The sequence below is a fragment of the Salmo salar genome, chromosome 04 (genome assembly GCF_965601325.2).
Source record: "Salmo salar chromosome 04, fSalSal1, whole genome shotgun sequence".
In the NCBI taxonomy this organism is placed as follows: domain Eukaryota; kingdom Metazoa; phylum Chordata; class Actinopteri; order Salmoniformes; family Salmonidae; genus Salmo; species Salmo salar.
In genome coordinates this window covers 67808513-67834297 of record NC_138294.1, presented here as the reverse complement: position 1 = coordinate 67834297, position 25785 = coordinate 67808513, and the positions used below count along the sequence as shown (strand labels likewise).

General features: G+C 46.1%; 1 protein-coding gene and 1 pseudogene across 1 annotated transcript; both read right to left on the bottom strand.

The window, feature by feature from the left end:
* Positions 1-4131: 4131 nt before the first annotated feature.
* On the bottom strand, positions 4132-16807 carry LOC106603620 (5-hydroxytryptamine receptor 3A-like; annotated as a pseudogene).
* Positions 16808-21971: 5164 nt separating this feature from the next.
* Positions 21972-25507, bottom strand: LOC106603619 (5-hydroxytryptamine receptor 3B-like). The gene is made up of 5 exons (XM_082973817.1): positions 25313-25507; positions 24047-24130; positions 23683-23779; positions 23200-23357; positions 21972-22241 (listed from the first exon to the last, which is right to left on the bottom strand). The coding sequence occupies exons 1-5, from the start codon at positions 25505-25507 to the stop codon at positions 21972-21974; spliced, it is 804 nt and encodes a 267-aa protein (XP_082829943.1).
* Between the last annotated feature and the right edge of the window lie 278 nt (positions 25508-25785).

The following is a 25785-nucleotide window of genomic DNA, read 5'->3' as shown; positions in this document are numbered from 1 at the left end:
AAGCAACTCATCTAGACACTATCCAAACATTCCTGGAATCACAGCACAGGCTTAGATGTCCTTATTTTCCAAATCACCACCATCATATTCACATCAACATTATTATTTCAATGTCCTGTGCTCATTAGACAAAGTATTATAGCAACCTGAATAATAGGGCTCATCGTTGTTTCTCCCAGAGATGAGAGCCCTTCTTTCAATCTGGAACATCTAAGATCGGCTTCCTTATAGCTGACCTAACCAGGTTAATCAAGCCAGGATATCCTGCCATCTGTTTCGGCGCAAACAAGAGACCAGAGGTTCTCCTTCGGCTCCCTATTATAGCAGGCAGCCCTCTCCCTTCCCAGCCGTCTTTGGGCAGCATATGCCGACCCTGACCTCTCCCCTCAGAAGGATCAGCTAATGAGCTACTTTTCTTTAGCTATTCACTCCATCACCACCGGCCTCTGCATATCAAACCCAATGTGGCTAGTCGTAGTGGAGAGTTAGGCTGTCTTGGACTGTCTTGATTGTTTTAAGGGTCTTGGTGATTTAGAAAAAGGAGGACACTAGAGGAGGACACATCCCCTGATGATGAGTATGCTCCTTCATCAACGGGACACCATGAGTTCAGTTTGATCCCAATTCTGTTTTAGAAACGAAGCAGAGTGGGGATTTTTGGCCTTGGTTGATTGGACTCATGTGACCCTTGTGGGCGATGTGAGTGGAAGGGGCAGGGTCCAGTGAATGGCCTCTCGAGTGGGGGGAGGGGGGAGGGTTGCAGGGCTTTGTGTGTGTGGGAGCCAGGGGGTCCCATCTTTATGTGCTCTTTGACCCAGATATGATCTAATGGATAGAGAGGGTTCAGACAGTGGGCCTGTTGAATGGAGGGGGACCGGTTTTGTCCAAATCCCTGGGATTGTTTTCTCAGCTAAGCCTGGCCTGTAGGCGTTAGCCTCCCCCCACCCCAGGCATTGATCCAGCCTCGGAGAGGAGAGAGCCAAACAACATGGCCGCCCCTACTAATTTACTGTAATACAGCAAGCAACCTGAGCAACACGTAACTGAATGATTCTGTGTGTTTCATGTTGTTGCTGTTATGGTAGACTTAGTTATGTATGATTTTTGTAGTCACTTAACTTTTGTGGTTTGTGAATATGTTGGATGGGGATAATTATTAAAAAGGTTTACTGAGGTTACTGATTAAACAAACTGTTTTGTGCACTGGCCACAGAATGAAGTTATAATGCATGACAAAAAATGCTGAGGCTTCAATCTTGATCATTTAATCCGTTGGTGGAATAGTAACTAGTTTTGGCGTCATCTCTGTAATTGTAATTTGTTGTTTATTTAAAGTAGATGTTCTTCAAGGAGTTTATAAAATAGAGGTCCATAGTTTCATTGCAATTTGGAGATGTGTCTTATGAACTTACCTGTTGGGTGGTTTTTAGTAACTGATGTAGAAATGACTGTTGAAGCTCAGTGTGTGTTCCTGCAATTCCATAAGTGTAGTACTGGTTAATGCTGGTAATGGAACCCTCTGGTGTTAGTCTAGTGTACTACAGTATACTACTTTTAGCAAAGATGGTAGGCTACAGTCCGATGTAGGGATGCAAAAATTCTGGTTAGCTTTATCAAAATTCCCAGGTGTGTCGGGGGAATAATTAGGAAATCCAGAATCCTCCAAAGAGGATTTGAGTAAAACCTGGAAATTTGGGAAAGTTCCGGAATGTTGCAGCCCTAGTCAGATGTCTACCCTCTCTGGTTGTACTTTCTTTATTTTTTTTTTAAATAGACAAACTATTGAAAGCCTGAGGTCATGCTTATTTATGGCAATACTCATTGATAACATTTCCTGTGTTGTTTTCTATTACCATTTTGGAATGTTTACTGTAATTAGTTTTAGAACACCATTTATACATACCAGACATTTTCAGAAATGTTCTAATCCAAGCGTCACACTGATAAAGCATTTATTTTAGCTGAAAATCAACTAACACTCAGGGGGAATAAAAAAGCCAGGCATAGTGCTGAACTAAAAGGGCTAGAGTCAGTCGTCCACACAGACCCAGGACCTGCTGCAGCCTGGATACTTGTTGAATATATTGGGATCGATGCTCCCATTTACTGTGGAACGGTTTTAGGCTTTAATTATGTTGGGTGTCAATGGCATTTATCCTATCTGAGTACTCCCACTGAGTCCATTTTCCAGTGAGGCCAAAATCTTTACGTTTAGTACATTAGTGTCAGTCCACAGGTTCCAAGTAGCACAGTGGTCTAAGGCACTGCATCACAGTGCTAGAGGCGTCACTACAGACCCGGGTTTGATCCCGGGCTGTATCACAACCGGCCTTGATCGGGAGTCCCATAAGACGTCGTACAATTGGCCCAGCATCGTCCGGGTTAGGGGAGGGTTTGGACGGGGTAGGTCGTCATTGTAAATAAAAATGTGTTCTTAACTGACTTGCCTAGTTAAATAAAGGTTAAATAAAAAATCTATAAAAATAGGCCATCCCTGAGAGGAATTAATAATACCCATACCTTCTCTGTACTGGCGCATGAGGGTGGATAGTGCTGGGCAGAGCACTACTGTGCCACCCTGTGGTTAGTGTGGTGTATTGAAGTCTCTTGTATGGCTTAAACCCTAACCGGCAATTTAATAATAATACAAATAATTATAATATAAAGCAGAAAATTGCTTTATTTTCACCTCCCATCATTTGAATGTTGAAAGGGGCGGACTGGGACTAGAAATCTGCCCTAGCAGATTCCTTGAGGCCCCCACACCAGCCCATATTTTTCCCCCAAGAGGCCCCCATTATTAGCCAGATAATGATAATTTGGTGAGAAAAAGAAAAGTTTGACAGGCCCAGGAGGCAAAAAATGGACCAGCCTATCTGGCATTTTCCTGAATGTGGACATTGTCACGGATTCCCCCAGTACTGCTGCTCTTTCCGTGTACCAATTCCGGAGGTCTACGTCACCGGCCTCTAGGCTTCACTGAACTGTCTCATTACGCACACCTGATTTCAAATCCCCTAATTAGTAACTGTACATATGTTTATCATCGTACATATGTTTACCTCTGTTTATCATCGTCTTGTCGGTTATTGATACCATGTCCATTGGTCCTGTGAGTACCTGCGTGTTTTGTGCAATTGTTATTACGGGTCTCGTCCCGTATATTTATTAGAGGTTTAACCTCGCTCTTTTGTTTGGGTTACATCCCTGTGTGTTTTGTATACATGTTTGTTTTGGGCTTCGTCCCCATGCCTTTCATGGCATGTTGTGTAATTTGGGGGGAGTATTAAAACCGACTATTACGTATTCCTGCACCTGTCTCCAATCATTTATACAATGTGACAGTGTTAAGGAAGTTCAATGGAAAAAGCTTAAAACAAACTTTGGCCAGGATTCCATCCCAATTTCCAATTGAACAGACATCTGCAGCGTCTTCCTTGAATGCGATCTCCGCGAAGTGCGCAAACGTGGTAACATTGCCTTTAAAAGCTGCATTGTCTACAAGCATGATCAGATGGAATCAAGTCTGTCATCAGCATGGCTAGATACCTGATTGATGGCATGTAAGGGACATAATTCAATTAACTTTAATAGTCACACATTTCGTAATGTTAGAGTGAACATCAGGTGAACAAGTATTGCAGTGACTTTCGTAATAATAAATAACGTTTATCAATTGAAATGTGATGATTAATATCACGTTATATGTTTCTTATAATTTATTAACAATATTAACACTATATTCAACTGAAGGAGTGAAGTTGATCTTGGAATATACAAACTATGACATGTAAAAGCAAATGCAACCAAATAGCATTACCTCTCCTCCACAGTCCACATATCCTCCTATACCATCATCCACTGCATCTTCCCCCTCATCTCTCTACTCCCAAGAATGACCTCAGACTCAAAGTACCCCTTACCGTGAGGCTCAACTGAACAGATCCACCTCAATAAAACTCTTTGTATCAGGCATGCGTAAGCCCTCTATGTCCCCACCTCCACCGTCAGGCCCTCCCCCACAGTAAGGCCCTCCACCTACATCATCAGGCCCAGCTCCACAATAAGGCCCTCCACATCCACCGTTGACCCTCCTCCACTGTGAGGCGCTCATGCGTACTGGCACGCGGATCAGAGGGTCCCCAGGGTAATGCTGTAGGCCAGCATGGCCACCAGGTAGACCCTGAAGAGCAGCACGTCCAGTACGTAGTCCAACTGCAGCCACTCCTTGGCAATGTCCCAGCACTCGTCCTTCTTCTCCAGGATGCCGCGGATGGACGAGATCTCGTGCAAGATGTTGTCCATAACGGGCTGTGTGGTGTCACGCAAGACGGGCAGCACCACCAGGCCCCCCAGACCCCGCTCCCTGCTGTCCTCGCCGCCACGGCCGATCTCGCAGGTGTGGTGAAGGTGGTGGTGGTTACATAGAGCTACAAGGGGTCACACAGGGAGAGAATGGGTGGAGTGGGGTCATATAACAGGATGTACTTGTATTTTAAGTATCCAATGTTGTGTTGAGTTTGTGGATGCAACATTTATTTATTGTCCCAAAGCGACAGACATTGATTATTTCCAAAGAGAGAAAACAGACCTGTAAATGTATCTCTTTTTATCATTTTCTCTCTCACTCTATGATAGATGTTGTAATGCTGCTGTATTTTTTAAATCAATGAATACTGCTCAGAGAGAACATTGTATACTAGAACTACTGCCCATGTCTTTTTTTCCCTCTTTTCTCCTCATCTCATACTCTTTTTCCTACCCAACCCTCGTGTAGATACAATACCCTGGCTGATGTTGTTCTCTTTGTAATGGCCCACGTGGTCGTAGTCCCGGGACAGCATGAAGCACAGGCTGTGCTTGTTGCGGATGCACAGGAGGACTGTGACCCGCTCCAGCACCAAGTGTTTGAGCCACTGGGGCATGTGGGGCTGCAGGTCCTGCTTATACACCAGACAGACTATCAACATTGTCTCTGTCAGGCTGATCACCAACAGAGCCATGCACACTACAAAGTATACACCTAGAGAGAGAGGGATGAATCGATATGACCTCTGCACACTACAAGGTATACTCTTAGAAGACAACGGCTACGTCGCAAATGGCACCCTATTCCCTATGTAGTGCACTACTTTTGACCAGGGCCTTTTGACCAGGGCCCCAACAAACAATAGTCCTTCACTACTACCACCTCAACCTATTCTTAACTGCAATAGCGCTCACAATCCCATCCTTAATGACACATCTCAGAAATCTGAGCCACTAATGCACTAGCTGCATTTCTCACCTATGAGCGGCGTGCCGATGGCGGTGGCGGGCATCGTGTCGGAGACGATGATGAGGAAGACGGAGTAGCCCAGGAGCAGGGTGATCTTGAAGGACACCCGCTCTCTGCTGTCCGGGGGGAGGTAGAAGCCCACCAGGTCCATCACCCTCAGGAAGATGCTGGGCAGCAGCAGGTTCACAGTGTAGAACAATGTCACGGTTGCCGTAGGTTGAAGAAGCGGACCAAAGCGCAGCGTGTTTGTCGTTCCTGTCACGTCCTGACCAGTATAAGGGTTATTTGTTATTGTAGTTTGGTCAGGACGTGGCAGAGGGTATTTGTTTTATGTGGTTCGGGGTGGTGTTTTTGTAGAAGGGTATTTGATTTATGTATTCCGGGGTTTTTGGGCACTGTTCCTTGTTAATGTATTTCTATGTTTAGTCTAGTTAGTTGTATTTCTATGTTTAGGTTAATGGGGGGTTGGACTCTCAATTGGACGCAGGTGCTTTCTCGTTGCCTCTGATTGAGAGTCCTATATATGGGTAATTGTTTGGTGTAGTGTTTGTGGGATATTGTTTCTTGTTTTGCGTATGTAAGCCTGACAAGACTGTTGTGTTGATCGTTAGTTCTTCGTTGTTTGTTATTTTGGTGTTCACTTTATTTTAAAATAAATCAAGATGAGCATCCACATTCCTGCTGCGTTTTGGTCCTCTATTCCAGACGACAACCGTGACAGAATCTCCCACCACAAACGGACCAAGCAGCGGAGGAAGGAGCAACAGGTGGACTTTGAGGAGCAAAGGGATTTTGAGATGGACTGGCGGGAGAAATGGACCTGGAAGGAAATTCTGGACGGGGATGGACCTTGGCACCAGGCTGGGGAATACCGTCGCCCAAGGGAGGGAATTGAGGCAGCCAAGGCGGAGAGGCGGAGGTACGAGGCCTTGTACGTGCTGAGGGAGAAGCACGAGAGGCACCCCCAATAATTTTTTTTGGGGGGGCACACGGGTAGTTTGGCTGGGCCAAGGATGAGCCATAAGCCAGCTACCCGTGTTTATATGGAGGAACGTATGGAGTGGAGGGCGCCGTGTTTTGCTGAAGTGCGCACAATCTCGCCCATACGCACGCACAATCCAATGCGAGTTATTCCAGCCCCTCGCAGATGCCGTGCTAGAGTGGGCATCCAGCCTGGTAGGGGGATGCTTGCGCAGCGCGTCTGGTCGCCGGTACGCCTCCTAGGACCAGGCTACCCTACTCCCGCTCTACGCACGGCAACCATCAGGCCCCTGCACAGCCCAGTTCGCCCTGTACTAGCACCCCGCTCGTACAGGGCTGCTAGTTCCATCCAGCCAGGACGGGTTGTGCAGGAGGTGCGTTCAAGACCGCCTGTGCGCCTTCATGTACCAGTGTTTCCAGTTTCTGTCTCTCGTGCTGACCCGGAAGTGCGAAACCCCAGTCTGGCACGTCCAGTACCAGCACCACGCATCAAGCTTCCAATGAGTCAGTCCAGTCCAGTACAGCCTGTTCCCGCTCCCCGCACTAGCCCTGAGGTACGTGTTCCCAGGCTGACACGTCCAGCACCACGCACCAGGCTTCCAGTGCATCAACCCAGTCCGACTCGGCCTGTTCCCGCTCCCCGCACTAGCCCTGAGGTGCGTGTCCCCAGGCTGATACCTCCAGTACCAGCACCACGCATCAGGCTTCCAGTGCATCAGCCCCGCCTCGAGAGTTCGGCAACAATGTGCAGTCCAGAGTATCCGGCACCAGTGTGCAGTCCAGAGTATCCGGCAGCAGTGTCTAGTCCGGAACCGAGGGAGACTGCCTGCGACCCGGAACCGAGGGGGTCTGCCTGCGACCCGGAACCGAGGGGGTCTGCCTGCGACCCGGAACCGAGGTGGTCTGCCTGCGACCCGGAACTGAGGTGGTCTGCCTGCGACCCGGAACTGAGTAAGTCTATTGATGATCCAGAACTAAATATAAGTAACTGTGTGTCAAATGAGTCTGCCTACAGTGTGGAATGGATGAGGTCTGCCTACGATCCGGGACGAGGGGAGTCTGCCTACGGCCCGAAACGGATTAAGTCTGTCTGCATTCTGGAGGACAGTAGGCCGGAGCCTGAACCACCACCTGTATAGGTGGGTTGGGGAGGGGGGGTGTAGCACAAGTGCCGTCGGTGACGGCAGCCACCCTCCCTTCCCTCCCTTTAGTTTAGGGGGATTATTTTGTTGTTGTTTTGGGTTTTTTGTTTATTTGAGGTTTATCCGGGGTCTGCACCTTTAGGGGGGGGGGGGTACTGTCACGTCCTGACCAGTATAAGGGTTATTTGTTATTGTAGTTTGGTCAGGACGTGGCAGAGGGTATTTGTTTTGTGGTTCGGGGTGGTGTTTCTGTAGAAGGGTGTTTGATTTATGTATTCCGGGGTTTTTGGGCACTGTTCCTTGTTAATGTAGTTCTATGTTTAGTCTAGTTAGTTGTATTTCTATGTTTAGGTTAATGGGGGGTTGGACTCTCAATTGGACGCAGGTGCTTTCTCGTTGCCTCTGATTGAGAGTCCTATATATGGGTAATTGTTTGGTGTAGTGTTTGTGGGAGATTGTTTCTTGTTTTGCGTATGTAAGCCTGACAAGACTGTGTTGATCGTTGTTTGTTATTTTGGTGTTAACTTTATTTTAGAATAAATCAAGATGAGCATCCACATTCCTGCTGCGTTTTGGTCCTCCATTCCAGACGACAACCGTGACAGTTCCACATATTTTTATTGAACTGTGAAACTATGCAATACATACAAATAAACTTAATAACAACAAACCATGATGCAGAGGTGAAACAATCTCCCACAAACCCAGGTGGGAAACACACCTACTTAAGTATGACCTCCAATTAGAAACAACAATGACCAGCTGCCTCTAATTGGAGATCATCCCAAACAAAACCCAACATAGAAATACCAAAACTAGAACATAACATAAATCTAAACTAGAAAAAAAACTGTCATGCCCTGACCTACTCTACCATAGAAAAGAACAGCTTTCTATGGTCAGGACGTGACAGAGGCCTGCGTCGAATTACCACCTGATGACATTCATCAAGGTTGATGAGAGAGTCATTGCCTCTCTTCTAGTTTTTATGAGAAGGGGGTCCCCAAGTACAAAACGAATTCACAGCAAGGCACAGTTTTATACAGGGTCATGATCACATGGAACTCCCTTCCAACTCCCTTCCAACTCCCTTCCATCTGATTAAACAACATCTCATGGATGTCACGACTGACTTGGACTAGTGTAGAGGCGGAATCAGATGCAGGAGACAGAGGTGCTGGAGGTGAGTGTCTTTTAATAAATCGACACACACAAAAGGCCGTAAGGCACAGGGCGCTAATTACAGTCTACCTGGGAAAAACACATTCCCATAAAACACGAAAAATATTATCACACGGCACAAAAAGCAAGGGGCGCAGCCCGGTAAATCTTCTGACAAAACTGTCAGTGAAAATGTACAAATCACGTCCCACCGTCCTGAGTGGACAATAAACAATCCCGCACAACACCCCAACTGAAAACACACACTAAATAAGCCCCCACTAATGACATACACAAAACAGGTGCGGAACAGACAGACAAAACCAAAAGACACAGAAACAACGATCGGTGGCAGCTAATAGGCCGGCGACGACGCCCGCCGAGCGCCGCCCGACCGAGGAGGGGCGCCACTTTCGTTGGATCCTGTGACAGTACCCCTCCCCTGACGCCGACGCCGGCCTCGGGGACGGCCCGGAGGGCGAGGCGCCGGCCGATCCAGTCAGCGACGGTGGAAATCCAGCAACATAGGGGGGTCCAGAACGTCCGCCGCCGGAACCCAGCACCTCTCCTCCGGACCGTACCCCTCCCAGTCCACGAGGTACTGCAGGCCCCCTACCCGACGTCGGGAGTCCAGGATGGCTCGGACTGTGTACGCCGGGATGTCCAGGGGGGGCGGGGGGACCTCCAGCACCTCATTGTCCTGCAGCGGACCAGCTACCACCGGCCTGAGGAGAGACACATGAAACGAGGGGTTAATGCGGTAATATGAAGGGGTTGTAACCTGTAACACACCTCGTTTATCCTCCTCAGGACTTTGAACGGCCCCACAAACCGCGGACCCAGCTTCCGGCAGGGCAGGCGGAGAGGCAGGTTCCAGGTCCAGAGCCAGACTCTATCCCCCGGGTTAAACACGGGGGCGTCACTGCGGTGGCGGTCAGCGCTCTCCTTGTGTCGTTCGCTAGCCCTCCTTAAACATTCCTGGACCGCGTTCCAGGTCTCCTTAGAGCACTTGACCCATGCCTCCACCACAGGAGCCTCTGTCTGGCTCTGTTGCCATGGCACCAGGACCGGCTGATACCCCAGCACCACCTGGAAGGGTGACAGGTTAGTGGAGGAGTGGCGCTGAGAGTTCTAGGCCATCTCGGCCCATGGCACGAACTGCGCCCACTCCCCTGGCCGGTCCCGGCAATACGACCGCAGGAACCTGCCCACATCCTGGTTAATGCGCTCTACCTGCCCATTACTCTCGGGGTGGAACCCGAGGTCAGGCTGACCGAGACCCCCAGCCTCTCCATAAACGATTTCCACACCCTGGACGTAAACTGGGGACCCCGATCAGATACGATGTCCTCGGGCACCCCATAGTGCCGGAAGACGTGGGTGAACAGGGCCTCCGCGGTCTGCAGGGCCGTAGGAAGACCGGGCAAAGGGAGCAGATGGCAGGACTTAGAGAACCTGTCCACAACGACCAGGATCGCTGTGTTCCCCTGAGACGGCGGGAGATCCGTAAGGAAATCCACCGAGAGGTGAGTCCAGGGCCGTTGTGGAACGGGGAGGGGCTGTAATTTCCCTCGCGGTAGGTGACTAGGAGCCTTACACTGAGCGCACACCGAACAGGAAGAGACATAACGCCGAACATCCTCAGCCAAGGTGGGCCACCAGTACCTTCCCTTCAGGCCCCGCACTGTCCGTTCAACCCCAGGATGACCCGAGGAGGGTAGAGTATGGGACCATCGGATCAGGTGATCGCGAACACCAAGCGGAACGTATTTCAGGCCCACGGGACACTGCGGTGGAGTGGGTTCTGACCGACCCGCCCGCTCGATGTCCGCATCCACCTCCCATACCACCGGTGCCACCAGACAGGAGGCGGGAAGTATGGGAGTAGGATCGATGGTCCGCTCCTCGGTGTCGTAGAGACACGACAGTGCATCAGCCTTCCGGTTCCGGGAACCTGGAATGTACGAGAGGGTAAAGTTAAACCTCGTAAAAAACATGGCCCACCTTGCCTGACGGGGATTAAGTCTCCTCGCTGCCCGAATATACTCCAGGTTACGGTGGTCGGTCCAGATGAGAAAAGGGTGACGTGCCCCCTCAAGCCAATGTCTCCACACCGTCAAAGCCCTGACCACGGCTAACAGCTCCCGGTCCCCCACATCATAGTTGCGCTCCGCCGGGCTCAGCTTCTTAGAAAAGAACGCACATGGGCGGAGCTTCGGAGGAACGCCCGAGCGCTGCGATAGCACAGCTCCTACCCTAGCCTCGGACGCGTCCACCTCCACTATGAATGGCAAAGAGGGGTCCGGATGCGCCAGGACAGGTGCATTGGTAAACAGAACCTTCAGACGATGGAAGGCTCTGTCCGCCTCTGCTGACCATCGTAGCCGCACCGGCCCCCCCTTCATCAGTGATGTAATGGGAGCTGCCACCTGGCCAAAACCCCGGATAAACCTCCGATAATAATTAGCGAACCCCAAGAACCGCTGCACCTCCTTCACAGTGGTTGGGGTTGGCCAATTACGCACAGCCGTCACGCGGTCACACTCCACCTCCACCCCCGAGGTGGAAATGCGATATCCTAGAAATGAGACGGCTCGTTTGAAGAACTCACATTTCTCAGCCTTGACGTATAGGTTATGCTCCAGCAGCCGCCCAAGCACTTTACGCACCAGGGACACATGCTCGGCGCGTGTGGTGGAGCAGATCAGGATGTCATCGATGTACACCACCACACCCTGCCCGAGCATGTCCCTAAGGACCTCGTCCACAAAGGATTGGAAGACAGCGGGAGCGTTCCTTAACCCATACGGCATGACGAGGTACTCATAATGGCCCGATGTGGTACTAAATGCGGTTTTCCACTCGTCTCCATCTCGGATACGCACCAGGTTATACGCACTCCTGAGATCCAATTTCGTGAAGAAGCGCGCCCCGTGAAATGACTCCACTGCCGTAGCAATGAGAGGTAGCGGGTAACTGAAACCCACTGTGATAGCATTTAGACCTCTATAGTCAATGCACGGGCGCAGACCTCCCTCCTTCTTCTTCAGAAAAAAGAAGCTCGAGGAGACGGGGGACTTAGAGGGCCGAATGTATCCCTGTCTCAAGGACTCACTGACGTATGTATCCATAGCCACTGTCTCCTCCTGAGACAGAGGATACACGTGACTCCTAGGAAGAACCGCGTTGGCCTGGAGGTTTATCGCACAATCCCCTCGTCGATGGGGGGGGTAATAGAGTCGCCTTCGTCTTACTGAAAGCGATAGCCAAATCGGCATACTCTGAGGGAATGTGCACGGTGGAGACTTGGTCTGGACTCTCCACCGTAGTCGCACCGATGGAAACTCCTATGCACCTACCTGAGCACTCCCCCAACCACCCCGTCAGAGCCCTCTGCCCCCACGAAATCTGGGGGTTGTGTGTGGCTAGCCAGGGGATTCCCAGTACCACCGGAAACGCTGGGGAGTCAATGAGGAACAGGCTGATACGCTCCTCATGACCCCCCCACGTCTGCATAACCAGTGGCACGGTGACCTCCCCTACTTGGCCTGACCCTAGCGGTCGACTATCAAGGGCGTGCACGGGGAAGGGGTGGTCCAGCTGAACCAGGGGAATCCCTAACCTCTTAGCTAACCCACGGTCCATAAAACTCCCAGCTGCACCTGAATCGACTAGCGCCTTATACTGGAAGTGAGGGGAAAAATTAGGAAAACAAACGGAGGTGTACAAGTGGTCGACAGGGGGCTCTGGGTGTGGCTGGTGCGGACTCACCTGGGGGGTCGAAGTAGTGCTCTGCCTGCCCTCCGAACTCCCGGAGGGACCTCTCCAGCACCGGTCCACAGTGTGTCCTCTGCGCCCACATCGGGTGCAGGAGAGACCCCCCCCTCCGGTCCTCCTCGATGCAGCCCCCCCTATCTCCATGGGCTGTGGAGCGGGAGAACTGGGAGGCGGAACGAACAGGCCCCGACTGGAACGTCCCCGGGCAGCCAGCAGGTTGTCCAATCTAATGGACAAATCCACCAGTTGGTCCAGAGTGGAGGTGTTGTCCCTACAAGCCAGCTCCCGGCGGACGTCCTCGCGAAGGCTGCACCTATAGTGGTCTATCAGGGCCCGCTCGTTCCACAACCCGATCCAGCGGCGAGAGTCCGGAATTCCAATGCGAAATCCTGAGCGCTCCTCGTCTCCTGTCTCAAATGGAATAGTCACTCACCCGCCGCCCTGCCCTCCGGGGGATGATCGAAAACCGCCCGGAAGCGGCGGGTGAACTCAGGGTAGTCACCCCGGGCCGAGTCTGGACCATCCCAGACCGCATTGGCCCATTCCAGGGCTCGACCCGTGAGACACGAGACGAGGACGCTCACCCTCTCTTCGTCGGAGGGAGGGGGCGGACGGTCGACAGGTACAGTTCTAGTTGGAGCAGGAACCCCTTGCACCCAGCGGCCGTCCCATCGAACTCCCTGGGAGGTGAAATCCGGATCCCGCCGGCACCCGCTTCAGTGGGTGTGGGTAGGGGCGCAGGGTGAGGGACCGGAGCTGGTCTGGCTGGGGAGGCACCTCTCTCCCAGCTCTCCAACCGGGCCAACACCTGATCCATGGCCGAGCCTAGGCGGTGGAGGAGGCTGGCATGTTGGGAGACCTGCTTAGCCATGGATGGCGCTTCTGCTCCTGCTGACTCCATAGGTGACGGTGCGGGATTCTGTCACGACTGACAACCGTGACAGTTCCACATATTTTTATTGAACTGTGAAACTATGCAATACATACAAATAAACTTAATAACAACAAACCATGACGCAGAGGTGAAACAAACTTAATAACAACAAACCATGACGCAGAGGTGAAACAATCTCCCACAAACCCAGGTGGGAAACACACCTACTTAAGTATGACCTCCAATTAGAAACAACAATGACCAGCTGCCTCTAATTGGAGATCATCCCAAACAAAACCCAACATAGAAATACCAAAACTAGAACATAACATAAATCTAAACTAGAAAAAAAAACTGTCATGCCCTGACCTACTCTACCATAGAAAATAACAGCTTTCTATGGTCAGGACGTGACAGAGGCCTGCGTCGAATTACCACCTGATGACATTCATCAAGGTTGATGAGAGAGTCATTGCCTCTCTTCTAGTTTTTATGAGAAGGGGGTCCCCAAGTACAAAACGAATTCACAGCAAGGCACAGTTTTATACAGGGTCATGATCACATGGAACTCCCTTCCAACTCCCTTCCATCTGATTAAACAACATCTCATGGATGTCACGACTGACTTGGACTAGTGTAGAGGCGGAATCAGATGCAGGAGACAGAGGTGCTGGAGGTGAGTGTCTTTTAATAAATCGACACACACAAAAGGCCGTAAGGCACAGGGCGCTAATTACAGTCTACCTGGGAAAAACACATTTCCATAAAACACGAAAAATATTATCACACGGCACAAAAAGCAAGGGGCGCAGCCCGGTAAATCTTCTGACAAAACTGTCAGTGAAAATGTACAAATCACGTCCCACCGTCCTGAGTGGACAATAAACAATCCCGCACAACACCCCAACTGAAAACACACACTAAATAAGCCCCCACTAATGACATACACAAAACAGGTGCGGAACAGACAGACAAAACCAAAAGACACAGAAACAACGATCGGTGGCAGCTAATAGGCCGGCGACGACGACCGCCGAGCGCCGCCCGACCGAGGAGGGGCGCCACTTTCGTTGGATCCTGTGACAATGGAAGGTGGGGACTGTGAGAGGACACGCACAAACAGACACTCAGACACTCGACACTCGATCATTGTTTGTATATCGTTGTAATTTTTATTTGTGTGACTGTGCTTGTCTATCAGTGTATCAGTGTTTTGTTACTTGTGATGTTTATTGGTGTGTGTGGGCTGCTGCTTCTGCAAAAGCTAATGGGGATCCAAATAAACAATAATTGGGAATAGAGCAGTAATTAACAAGAAGTAGTACGCATTTCCATATATCTGGCAGAAAAACATTTTGATCGTGGAGAGAACAATATACCAACAGATTCTATCAATGACCCTAAAACGGAGGTGGGATGGGAGTGCACTCTCTATCACACTTTCACCTATAGATCCTCACTCATATCCTTTAGTTAATTTTCCATAAAGCAAGCCTGCTTTCTTTGTATGATGCATAAGGAAAATGTCCATTCTCAATACATATTTAATACAGCTGAAGATATTATGTTTCTAATAAAGCCTCATGCGGTAGAGGTCAATGTAAGGGTCTACTATCTTCATATATTTCTCTGTTTTATCTATTCTTACTAAAGGTCTTGCTTTTCTGTCAGGTTCAGTTGGTTTTGAATAAATGATTTGCGCTAAGGTATTATGTACATGATATGATTTATTTGAACATGATTGTATATAGTAATTGAAAAGTTTATACTGCATATCATTTTAACATGTGTATGCACTTGCTGAATTGTGGGGTTCTTTCCCATCCCTTTATTGTACTCTTTTAACTATTGCCATTTACTTCATCATCATGCATAGGGTTGCCTAAATTCCGTTAATTTTCCCAAAATTCCCCGGTTTTCCAGAAATCCCGGTTGGAAGATTACTGGAATCAGGAGGGAATAAGCAGGAAATCTGAGAATCCTCCAACCAGAATATCTGGAAAACTTGGGAATTTTGGGAAAGTTGTTTGCAGCCAGAATTTTGCAACCCTAACAATCTTACAAACCAGGTCAATCATTGCCAAATAATATATTTCCAAAACCTGTCATGAATACATAAATAAAAGATAATGAATGATTATGTTATGTATACTCACATTGAACTTCATCTCGGCATAGGAGTCAATGTTGTCCAGACCGAAGCGCATGTATTTCAACAAGACGTGTAGCAGCTCCCACTCCCGCTGGTTCATGAAGACACTCTTGTCCACCTTGAGTTCCTCTGCGCTCATCATCAGCTTGAGGTCAATGTCATTAACTACAGACATGGACATGGAGGAGACATAGGTCAGTGGGTTCAGATGAATGTAAATTATGTAAATGACCATTATCAGCAGTCCTCAGCCACAGCTGGCACTAGGAAAATGATTTTAAAAGGCATCCTTACCTGGTATTGTAGCCTACAGTATGTGCAGTTGAAAAGCTTTTCCCCACATGCATAGCCAAATGACTAAATAAGACATGTGTTACGGGTATGGAGCCAGCTCTGAAAAGGTCAGGCTGCAGTTCTGGACGTCAAAGGGGAAGTTGTAGATGTTGAGAGTTCAGGCTGTCACCACCTGGATGGGCTTGTAGTTGCGCACCCGACCATAATGGGTCACGTACACATAGGGAATATCCGGAGATTTACCCACATCCACACTGAGAGATTACAGCAGGAAGCACAACTCAAACCACAGCAAAGAGATGCAATAAATATGTTTGTGGCTGATTTGGACAACTAATATTTCAGCATATTAAACACACACACTTTACACTGCACTGTACTTTAGTAATGCGTAATCAAAGATAAATGATACTCTTTTATGCAGACTTTGATTTGACTGCATGGCCAAAAATGCGATGGCTTACACCGACAATAACGATCACAAAACACTGGACTTACAACTCGTTGATTAGTATGTCAGGCACCCACACATTGGCAGTCGGTATGGACTTTTGATTCACATCATCAAAGTCCTCTGGGTTCCATACCAATAAGTCATCTGTCCATTCCTGATACAGAGTTATAGCATAAGCCAGTAAGCATGGTCTAGTATTAATAATAACAAGTATGGTATAATGGCTTATAACTGTAAGATCCTCTGAGAAGATGTGTTTGATAAATGTATGTTTTAATTTCTTGGAAACTTTTTTTCAACAAAATCAATTTGTTGTTTAAATAGTTATTTAGCTATTTATTGCAAATAGTTATTTGTCTTACCTGCCTGTACCAATCATATGTTGTCAGAACCTGGTTCTTCTCGTCCTGTTGTAACATAGGGCAAATAGTGAAGATCAACATAGGCTTCACACAATCTCAGTATACTGAACTATTATTCTACTAAGAGCAGGAGGCCTACTTACCACACTGAGGATAGAGTACACCATAAGGTCGATGGCCATCATTGTGCAATTTCGCCAGTTGTGCACGGGTCGAACACCCTTCTTGTACCCAGCACTCAAGTACTCGGAGAGACGTACCAAAGTGGCATTGGCAAAGCGTCCGGTATTATGTTTCTTGACTAACGGAGGTAAAACACATCGCTTCAACATACTGATTCAACATATCCACTTATGCTATCCACTAAATGCAACATATTGAGGGTTATACAATTATTATTGTGTAAATCTAGCATTATATAAAATGGCAACTTCCAAAACAGGCAACCTCTGTCAATAACGCCACAACATATCTGGAATTAATTTTGCGGTGCATCTTCTTACCTGTGCAGGCTCGCGCGGTACCTTGTTTCAGGAGCAAGACAAGCCCTGTCCAGAGTGCTGAACTTCTTATTCTGCACTACGCTTCACTTCTCTGCCTTGAGCTTGTCAATAATGAGCAGTGCTCAGTTTTGAGATGCAGCAGTCTACTGGCGCCGCCGAGACCCATATTCAGGAGTGTCCACTGTTGCCTAATGTCTACAGTATCATGTATTAGTTAAATTCAGTTTCATTCTGCATGACGCTGCCTTAGCCAGCTGATGTAACTATGAACACGAAGGTGTGTCCATCGGGGATTTGATGATGGGGATTGGAAGCAGCTGAGGTTATCTTATGTCATCACATGTCCTAAGCAGATAACTCGGAGCACTCAGGCCTATCCAAGTTTACAGTATCTGGCTGTGTAGCCTAACAGATGTCTGTGTATGGATCAAGTTTCGTGTGGTATATCAGCTTTTTTCCTCCAACTGAATCCTCAATGTATTTTATAAGCTTACTGTGGAGAAATGATTTCTCTCAAAAAAGATCCTGCATTAAGAAATGGATTTCCTGAACATACAGAGGAGCATAGGCCTATTTTCTCTGGCCGCTTGGTTTTCATATGGGACTTAAACAAGTGCAGGCCGGTTTTCTCTTATCTCACTAACAACATCCAACTGACATTTGATACTGATCTTAGACAACATTTTGTTCATTGATTTCTTAAACTGCTTATGTTGGGGGAATATGTACTGCAATCTACAACGAAATTGAATCTATGACTTTTATTATGTGATAGGATCCTGCCGATACAGTTTATGTTACATGGATAGACGATACACACTGCTGCGAAAACACATGCGTCATCTTTGGATAAAAAAAACATGCCTACTGCATATATCAACAATTAAACATTTCATGTTTTGGGGGACTAAAGAGATAAAACCTTGTTGAAAAATCATGTCCATTAATGACACAAAAACGCTTGAAAATATGTAGCTACTAAGAGCAAATCAGTCATTACTCATTGTACTGGCTGGATCCTTTAAAATACAGTACCAGTCAAAAGTTTAGGACACACCTACTCATTCAAGGGTTTTTCTTTATTTTTACTATTTTCTACATTGTATAATAATGGTGAAGACATCAAAACAATGAAATAACACATATGGAATCATGTAGTAACCAAAAATGTGTTAAATACATCAAAATATATTTTGTATTTTAGATTCTTCAAAGTAGCCACCCTTTGCCATGATGACAGATTTGCACATTCTTGGCATTGTCTCAACCAGCTTTACCTGGAATGCTTTTCCAACAGTCTTGAATGAGTTCCCACATATGCTGAGCAATTGTTGGCTGCTTTTCCTTCACTCTCCGGTCCAACTCATCCCAAATCATCTTAATTGGGTTGAGGTCTGGTGATTGTGGAGGCCAGGTCATCTGATGCAGTACTCCATCACTCTCCTTCTTGGTCAAATAGCCCTTACACAGCCTACAGGTGTGTTGGGTTATTGTCCTGTTGAAAACAAATTATAGTCCCACTAAGCCCAAACCAGATGGGATGACATATCACCAGCAAAGCACCCCCACAACATCACACCTCCTCCTCCATGCTTCACGGTGGGAACCACACATTTAGAGAGCACTCTCACCTACTCTGCGTCTCACAAAGACACGTGGTTGGAACCAAAAATCTCAAATTTGGACTAAAGGACAGATTTCCACCGGTTTAATGTCAATTCCACGTGTTTCTTGGCCCAAGCAAGTCTCTTCTTATTATTGGTGTCCTTTAGTAGTGGTTTCTTTGCAGCAATTTGACCATGAAGGCCTGATTCATGCAGTCTCCTCTGAACAGTTGATGTTGAGATGTCTGTTACTTGAACTCCGTGAAGTATTTATTTGGGCTGCAATCTGATTTGCAGTTATTCCAATGAATTTATCCTCTGCAGCAGAGGTAACTCTGGGTCTTCCTTTCCTGTGGCGGTCCTCATGAGAGACAGTTTCATCATAGCGTTTGATGGTTTTTGCGAATGCACTTTGAAAGTTCTTGAAATTGTTTCTGCATTGACTGACCTTCATGTCTTAAAATAATGATGGACTGTCATTTCTCTTTGCTTATTTGATCTGTTCTTGCCATATTATGGACTTGGATTTTACCAAATAGGGCTATCTTCTGTATACCAACCCTACCTTGTCACAACACAACTGATTAGCTCAAACGCATCAAGAAGGAAAGAAATTCCACAAATTAACTTTAACAAGGCACACCTGTTAATTGAAATGCATTCCAGATGACTACCTCATGAAGCTGGTTGAGAGAAAGCCAAGAGTGTGCAAAGCTGTCATGAATGCAAAGGGTGGCTACTTTGAAGAATCTCAAATATAAAATATATTTTGATTTGTTTAACACTTTTTTGGTTACTACATGATTCCACATGTGTTATTTCATAGTTTGATGCCTTCACTATTATTCTACAAGGTAGAGAATAGTAAAAAATAAAGAAACCCTTTAATGAGTAGGTGTGTCCAAACTTTTGACTGGTACTGTAGTTCCACAGCTGTCACGTCTTGACCAGTGAGAAGGGTCATTTTGCCATAGTGAATGGTCAGGGCGTGGCAGGGGGGTTGTTTTGTGTGTTTTGGGGTTGGTTTGTTTCTAGGGGAATTTGTTCTAGTTTTCTGTTTCTATTTCATTTTCCTTGTGTGGCCCAAGTATGGTTTCCAATCAGAGGCAGGTGTCTTTCATTGTCTCTGATTGGAAGCCATACTTAGGCAGCCTGTTTTTCTTTGAGTTTTGTGGGTGGTTGTTTCCGTATAGTTGTTGTACCTTACGGAACTGTTGTTTGTCGTTTGGTTATTTTGTTCAAGTGTTCTCTCAAAATAAAATAAAATGAGTACTATACACGCTGTGCCTTGGTCTGTTCAAAACGACACCTGTGACAACAGCATCTATATCCCTGTACAACTCTAGCTAAAAACAGGATACATAATCCAACCACAGTTGAAAATATTCATTTATATGTAGGCTAGCAACATGACTTGTTTGATAGGAAGGGGACTAAGAAGTTACATCACAAATATGAAAGTACATAACATTTTCAGCAAACAATAACCAGCATTCATTTATTTCCTCAACTCAAGGAGGTGGCCATACAATGGGTTGTAACGTGATCTGCTCAAAGCAAATGTCTGGTGTTCAAGTGAAAATTCTATTTACATAGATTGTTCCCAGCCAAAGGTTTTTATGAGTAGCTCATGTATCTTTTTTATGACTATCAGTGAGCCAACATGGAATGCAGTTGCTGTAACGATTGTCGTACGGGGTAGACCAAGGCGCAGCGGGTTGAGTGCTCATTTGTACTTTTATTGAACACTTAAATAACAAAACAAGAAAACGACCGCACAGTATCGCAGGCTAAACACAGCAGTGCAAAAACAACTTCCCACAAACAACAGGTGAAAAAGGGCTTCCTAAGTATGACTCCCAATCAGCAACAACGATGTACAGCTGTTCCTGATTGAGAGCCATACCAGGCCAACACAAGGAAATATACAACATAGAACAAAACCCCGACAACACAAAACAAACACACCCCTGCCACGCCCTGACCAAACTACAATGACAAATAACCAATAACTAAGCTAGACTTTGAATGTGCTTTATTGATTTTGTACAAGTTTCAGGGCAGCATGGTGATTCAAGTTCATGTAGAATAACATAGCATTGATGTAACAGAATGTGCCAGGAGAACATGAGCAAGATATATATTTTTATGAAACACATCAGAATGAATATGTTAATACATCAGTCTGTATTTATGTATGGGGCAATCTTCCAATAGTACATGACAATACAGTATTGATTAAATTGCTTCTACCTGCTACCGTATCAAAAGAAGAAGTGGGGACAAAGGGTGTCGGCTCAACCACATCAATGACCCTTAATTGACTTTTAACATTTTATTAGAGCAAAATAAATGCATTTGAACAAAGTTTTTCTCCCCTTCTATCCTCATGCAAAGCTCCAGATGGCCCACAGTAGCAGCAGAGTGCTGGTGTAGACAACCAGGATTAGCAGGTAGACTCGGAACAGGAGGAGGTCCACCTTGCAGCAGAGGGCCACCCAGTCAGCCTGGGCTGCGTCGTCACTCTCTCCCTCCTGTAGGTAGAGCCTCAGGGCCACCACCTCCTGGAGAATACTCTCCAGCCGAGGAGCACTCTCCTGGGGCTCGCTCAGAGACAGCACTTCCTCTGGAGCCAGGTCAAACTCAAAGCCTGGAGGGACAACATGTAAGTGGGGTTATGATGGGGTTGGACACATGAATGTCCGAAGAGAAGATATTCTGTTGCTACAACGCAATCTTAACAAGTAAATTAAATAAAAGTCAAACTGTTGATTGAATACAGTGGCAAAAAAAAGTATGTGAACCATATGGAATTATCTGGATTTGCGTAATCTTTGGATAAAAAAACATGCCTACTGCATATATCAACAATTAAACATTTCATGTTTTGGGGGACTAAAGAGATAAAACCTTGTTGAAAAATCATGTCCATTAATGACACAAAAACGCTTGAAAATATGTAGCTACTAAGAGCAAATCAGTCATTACTCATTGTACTCGCTGGATCCTTTAAAATACAGTACCAGTCAAAAGTTGACACACCTACTCATTCAAGGGTTTTTTCTTTGTTTTTACTATTTTCTACATTGTAGAATAATAGTGAAGACATCTACACTATGAAATAACACATGGAATCATCCAGTAACCAAAAAAGTGTTCAAAATATATTTTAGATTTTAGATTCTTCAAAGTAGCCACACTTTGCCTTGATGACAGCTTTGCACACTCTTGGGATTATCTCAACCAGCTTCATGAGAAATGCTTTTCAAACAGTCTTAAAGGAGTTCCCACATATGCTGAGCACTTCTTGGCTGCTTTTCCTTCACTCTGCGGTCCAACTCATCCTAAACCATCTAATTTGGCTGGGTATGAAGGGCAAGCTTGGTGTGTCAAACAATATGAGAGAACATTTGAAACAAAGATGAGGAGAGGAGCTGGTGTATGATACCTATGAGTGGTGTTCTGATGGTGGTGGCAGGCATCTCGTCCATCAGGTTTACCCTGAAGACAGTGTTGCCCAGGTGGATGCTGGTCTTGAAGGTGATGCGCGTGCCACAGTTGGGCGGCAAGTAGAAGCTGATGACGTCGACCACCATGAGGAAGATGCTGGGGATGAGCAGACTCACCACGTACAGCAGGGGGCGCCGGCGGATCAACACCTGACCAGTGGGGGTGAGAGGGAGTGAAAAAGAGGGAGAGAGTTTTACTTTTCTATTTCATGTCACACGTGGGTCAAGAACGTGTTTGAACTCCCCCATAGGTGAGAAATTGAGAAATAAATGTTTTTCCCTTCACTAACTTAAACCTAAATCTGCCCCATTTTAGCTTTAGATAATAACTATACTTTTTTCAACTGAACCCACAAGAAAACCATATTCCACACTATTACCCTATTCCACAGTATTATTCCACAGTATTACCCTATTACCCTGTCCTCTTCCAGTACCCCAAAAGACATGAATCCCCTTAACCGCTTTCACAATGAGCAGTAGTGTAAAGGTAACCCAATGAGCCCTGCTGGATCGACACTCCATCATTAACTGCCCTCCTGAGCTGAATGTACAACAGAACCCCGCCTAGCCTATCCTCGCAGGCAGTCTCTCCCCCACCTGCACCAGGCCCAGGGCCCATTTCTCCGGCAGAACAAGACGGCCATTGATCAGCTGCCACAGAGACAGCCTCATTATGGTGCCTCTCTCTCTCAGCATGCTGGACGCGCCTCATCTATTAGCATTAGCGCTTAATCCTGTCCGTGAAGCCCTTGCTGATCTCTTTAACACCTTCACAACAGGAGTACCAGGAGGAGGGGATGGCTAAAAACCTCCTCTCGATACTCAATCTGATTTAGTTGTCATTGTACAGTCACAGTCTCCCTACAAGAGAAGTGTGTATCTTTTTGTTTCCTGTTGGATAGACATCAATCCATATAGAAAATCTCACTAACACACCTATTCACATATTACATATTTACTGACTGGATATGTATTGCTGTATATGTGGATACAGTTGGCACTAGACATATAGGTCATATTTGTATTTCTTCAGATAATTTCCTTCAAATCAAGTATCTGAAGAGAAACAAAGAGAGACCTAGATCTGGTAACAGTAGGCACACACGTTGAACTGGATGTGGGCGTAGTCTCTGCCATCCAGCCGGAGCTGCCAGTAGCAGGAGGGCACAGACATCAGCTCCCACTCGCCATCATCCATAAACGACTTCTGATCATCGTCCATGTCCTCCGCACTCCTCCACAGAGTCAGGTTAACCTCACTCACTGCATACATGATGGTAGAGGTCAGGGAGAGAGTTTACTAAGCCTTAATGACACTCAGTCAATTTGACCTGCTATTGATTTGATACAATATTAAATTACCAGCTGTATGGGTTTTATGTGCTCATGTTTGTGTACTTAATACTGTATGTGCCATAGCTTTATGCATGTATTTTGTGCATCGAAAGGTATGCCATTGTTATTTTGCACTTCTAATTGTGTGTTTTAGACACGTCATCCATCTGTGCATATCCAGATGTATAGTCATTTGACTGGGTATTAATGTTAGCGTGTTTACAGCCCTCTATGCTCTATCCTCTATGCTAACCTGAGTGAAGCCAGCTGCGGAAGGTCAGAGTGCAGCTCTGCTTGTCAAAGGGGAAGGCGTACAACTCCAAGTCACACGCAGACACCACCTGACTCCCCTACATCCACACTAACAGGGGGAAGAACATGACTTATGGGGAAGACAAGAGTTCCAGCTGCTTACAGTACTGCATGTTGAACATGAGACACTCTGACCCTGGTCAACACACTTCCTTTTCAGTCTGTCATTTTAAATTAAAAGGACAAATGTTTAATATTTCTGCGAAGAGACTGAGTGTATTGAGTAATCCAATGACATGTTATGAAATTTGAACAGGAATACATAGTGTAAATTCTTACAATTCACTGATGATGAGATCGGGCACCCATATAGCGTCAGAGGGCAGAGAGATCTCAGTGATCCCGTCAAACTCCTCGGGATCCCACACCAAGAACTCATCAGTCCAGATCTGACATCATAAACAGGAAATACATCACAAGACCAGTCATATGAAGTACATGACAGATGGTTGCCTGACTGTTTTGGCATTCAATAACGCAATTGTTGCATGCCAGACAAGGCTGAAGAGACATTGGCTGAAGCAGGCTCCCTGTCTTTCAGACAGACAACCATGTGAAAACCATGCAGAAGTTTTATATATATTATGTAACTGAAATCTAACATGGAACACAGACACAGGATTCGTAGAAACAGCTAAATGTGGTATACATGTTAAGGTAGACATAATGTGTATATTGGGTGGAAAAGAATAATGCAAAACAGACACTATTGTGCCTCATTCACTCATATTCAAATATCTGAAGAGAACATTGCATTTGTATAAGTACACCAACGGCATTGTCATTCAGTGTTTTTGAACAAAATACTGAAAATGTAATGTTTGACTTTAGGTCTACCCTCTGGCGCTCAATCAATGGCACAAGGACAAGCGGCGGATGGGAAAATTAGCAAAGACAACAATGGTGTTGCAATTGCATTAAAGTGAATGGAGAGTGAGCCTGGAGACTCATGTCCGCTGGCCCCACCGACCAAATGAACCCTAATGAGATTCTCCTCATCCTGATTTTATTTTCATTTTTTTTTTTTTTTAATGGCTCACTTCACCACTCCATTGAAGCTATAAATATAATGCGTAGACGTGATTATTCCTTGAAGGGGTAATCAAAGTAATTACATTTTTAAGTATTCCTATTTGTGGATGGGGCCAGTGATGGTTTCACATGGCATGAACATTTTGAAACGTATGTTTAACACCAATAGAAGAATACAATTCATACCAACCTGCCGGTACCAAATGCTTGTGGTTACTTGCTGGGTCTTTCCATCCTGTAAAAAGTAAGATTTTCAAAAACATTTTTTTTCAAAACATCTATTATTGAGTATTACTTTTTTGTTACATTTTTGGGTGTAAATTATTTGTGCAGACCATTGAAATGTGTAGCTACAAATGGTCAAAATGTATTTACTGATACAAGATTAATATTTCATAACAAAAAAATATATAATTGAGCAACATCAACAATGTTTTCATTTCCTGTGTTACATATTACCAGAAGCATGGCAGGTAATCATATTGTATTTTAGATTTAAATAATTAATTATTTAGATAAAGCTATATAGGGTTTTTTACCACATCAAGCACAGACTGCATTATGAGGTCTATGTGGATGAGCGTGGGACTGGTCCAGTTCTGAACAGGTCTGACTCCACAGTTGTATTTATGCAGGAGGGTCCTGGTGAGTTGGTTCAGAGCAGACCTCTTGGGTTTATCTGCTATCTGTTCAGCCAGAGAGGCTGAATGGAAGTCAAGTAGTAAATCAATCATATGAAATTCAACTCATTGATATATACAGAAGGGGTTAAAAAATTCCCAGGTTTTCCAGAAATCTTGGTTGGAGCAAATCACGCCCTGGCCATAGAGAGGGTTTTGTTCTCTATTTTGGTTAGGCCAGGGTGTGACTAGGGTGGGCATTGGGTGGGCATGTCCTTTTTTCTATGTTTTGTATTTCTTTGTTTTGGCCTGGTATGGCTCTCAATCAGGGACAGCTGTACATCGTTGTTGCTGATTGGGAGCCATACTTAGGTAGCCTGTTTGCCTTTGGG

What these genes read in the sequence shown, in the direction of transcription:
- LOC106603619 (XM_082973817.1), bottom strand. Translation starts at nt 25,507, where the DNA reads ATGATTGATTTACTACTTGACTTCCATTCAGCCTCTCTGGCTGAACAG. An exon ending in CCGCAGCTGGCTTCACTCAG is followed by an intron (nt 23,358 to 23,682) that starts GTTAGCATAGAG and finishes TCATGTATGCAG; the next exon opens with TGAGTGAGGTTAACCTGACT. An exon ending in ACGCCCACATCCAGTTCAAC is followed by an intron (nt 22,242 to 23,199) that starts GTGTGTGCCTAC and finishes CCCACTGGTCAG; the next exon opens with GTGTTGATCCGCCGGCGCCC.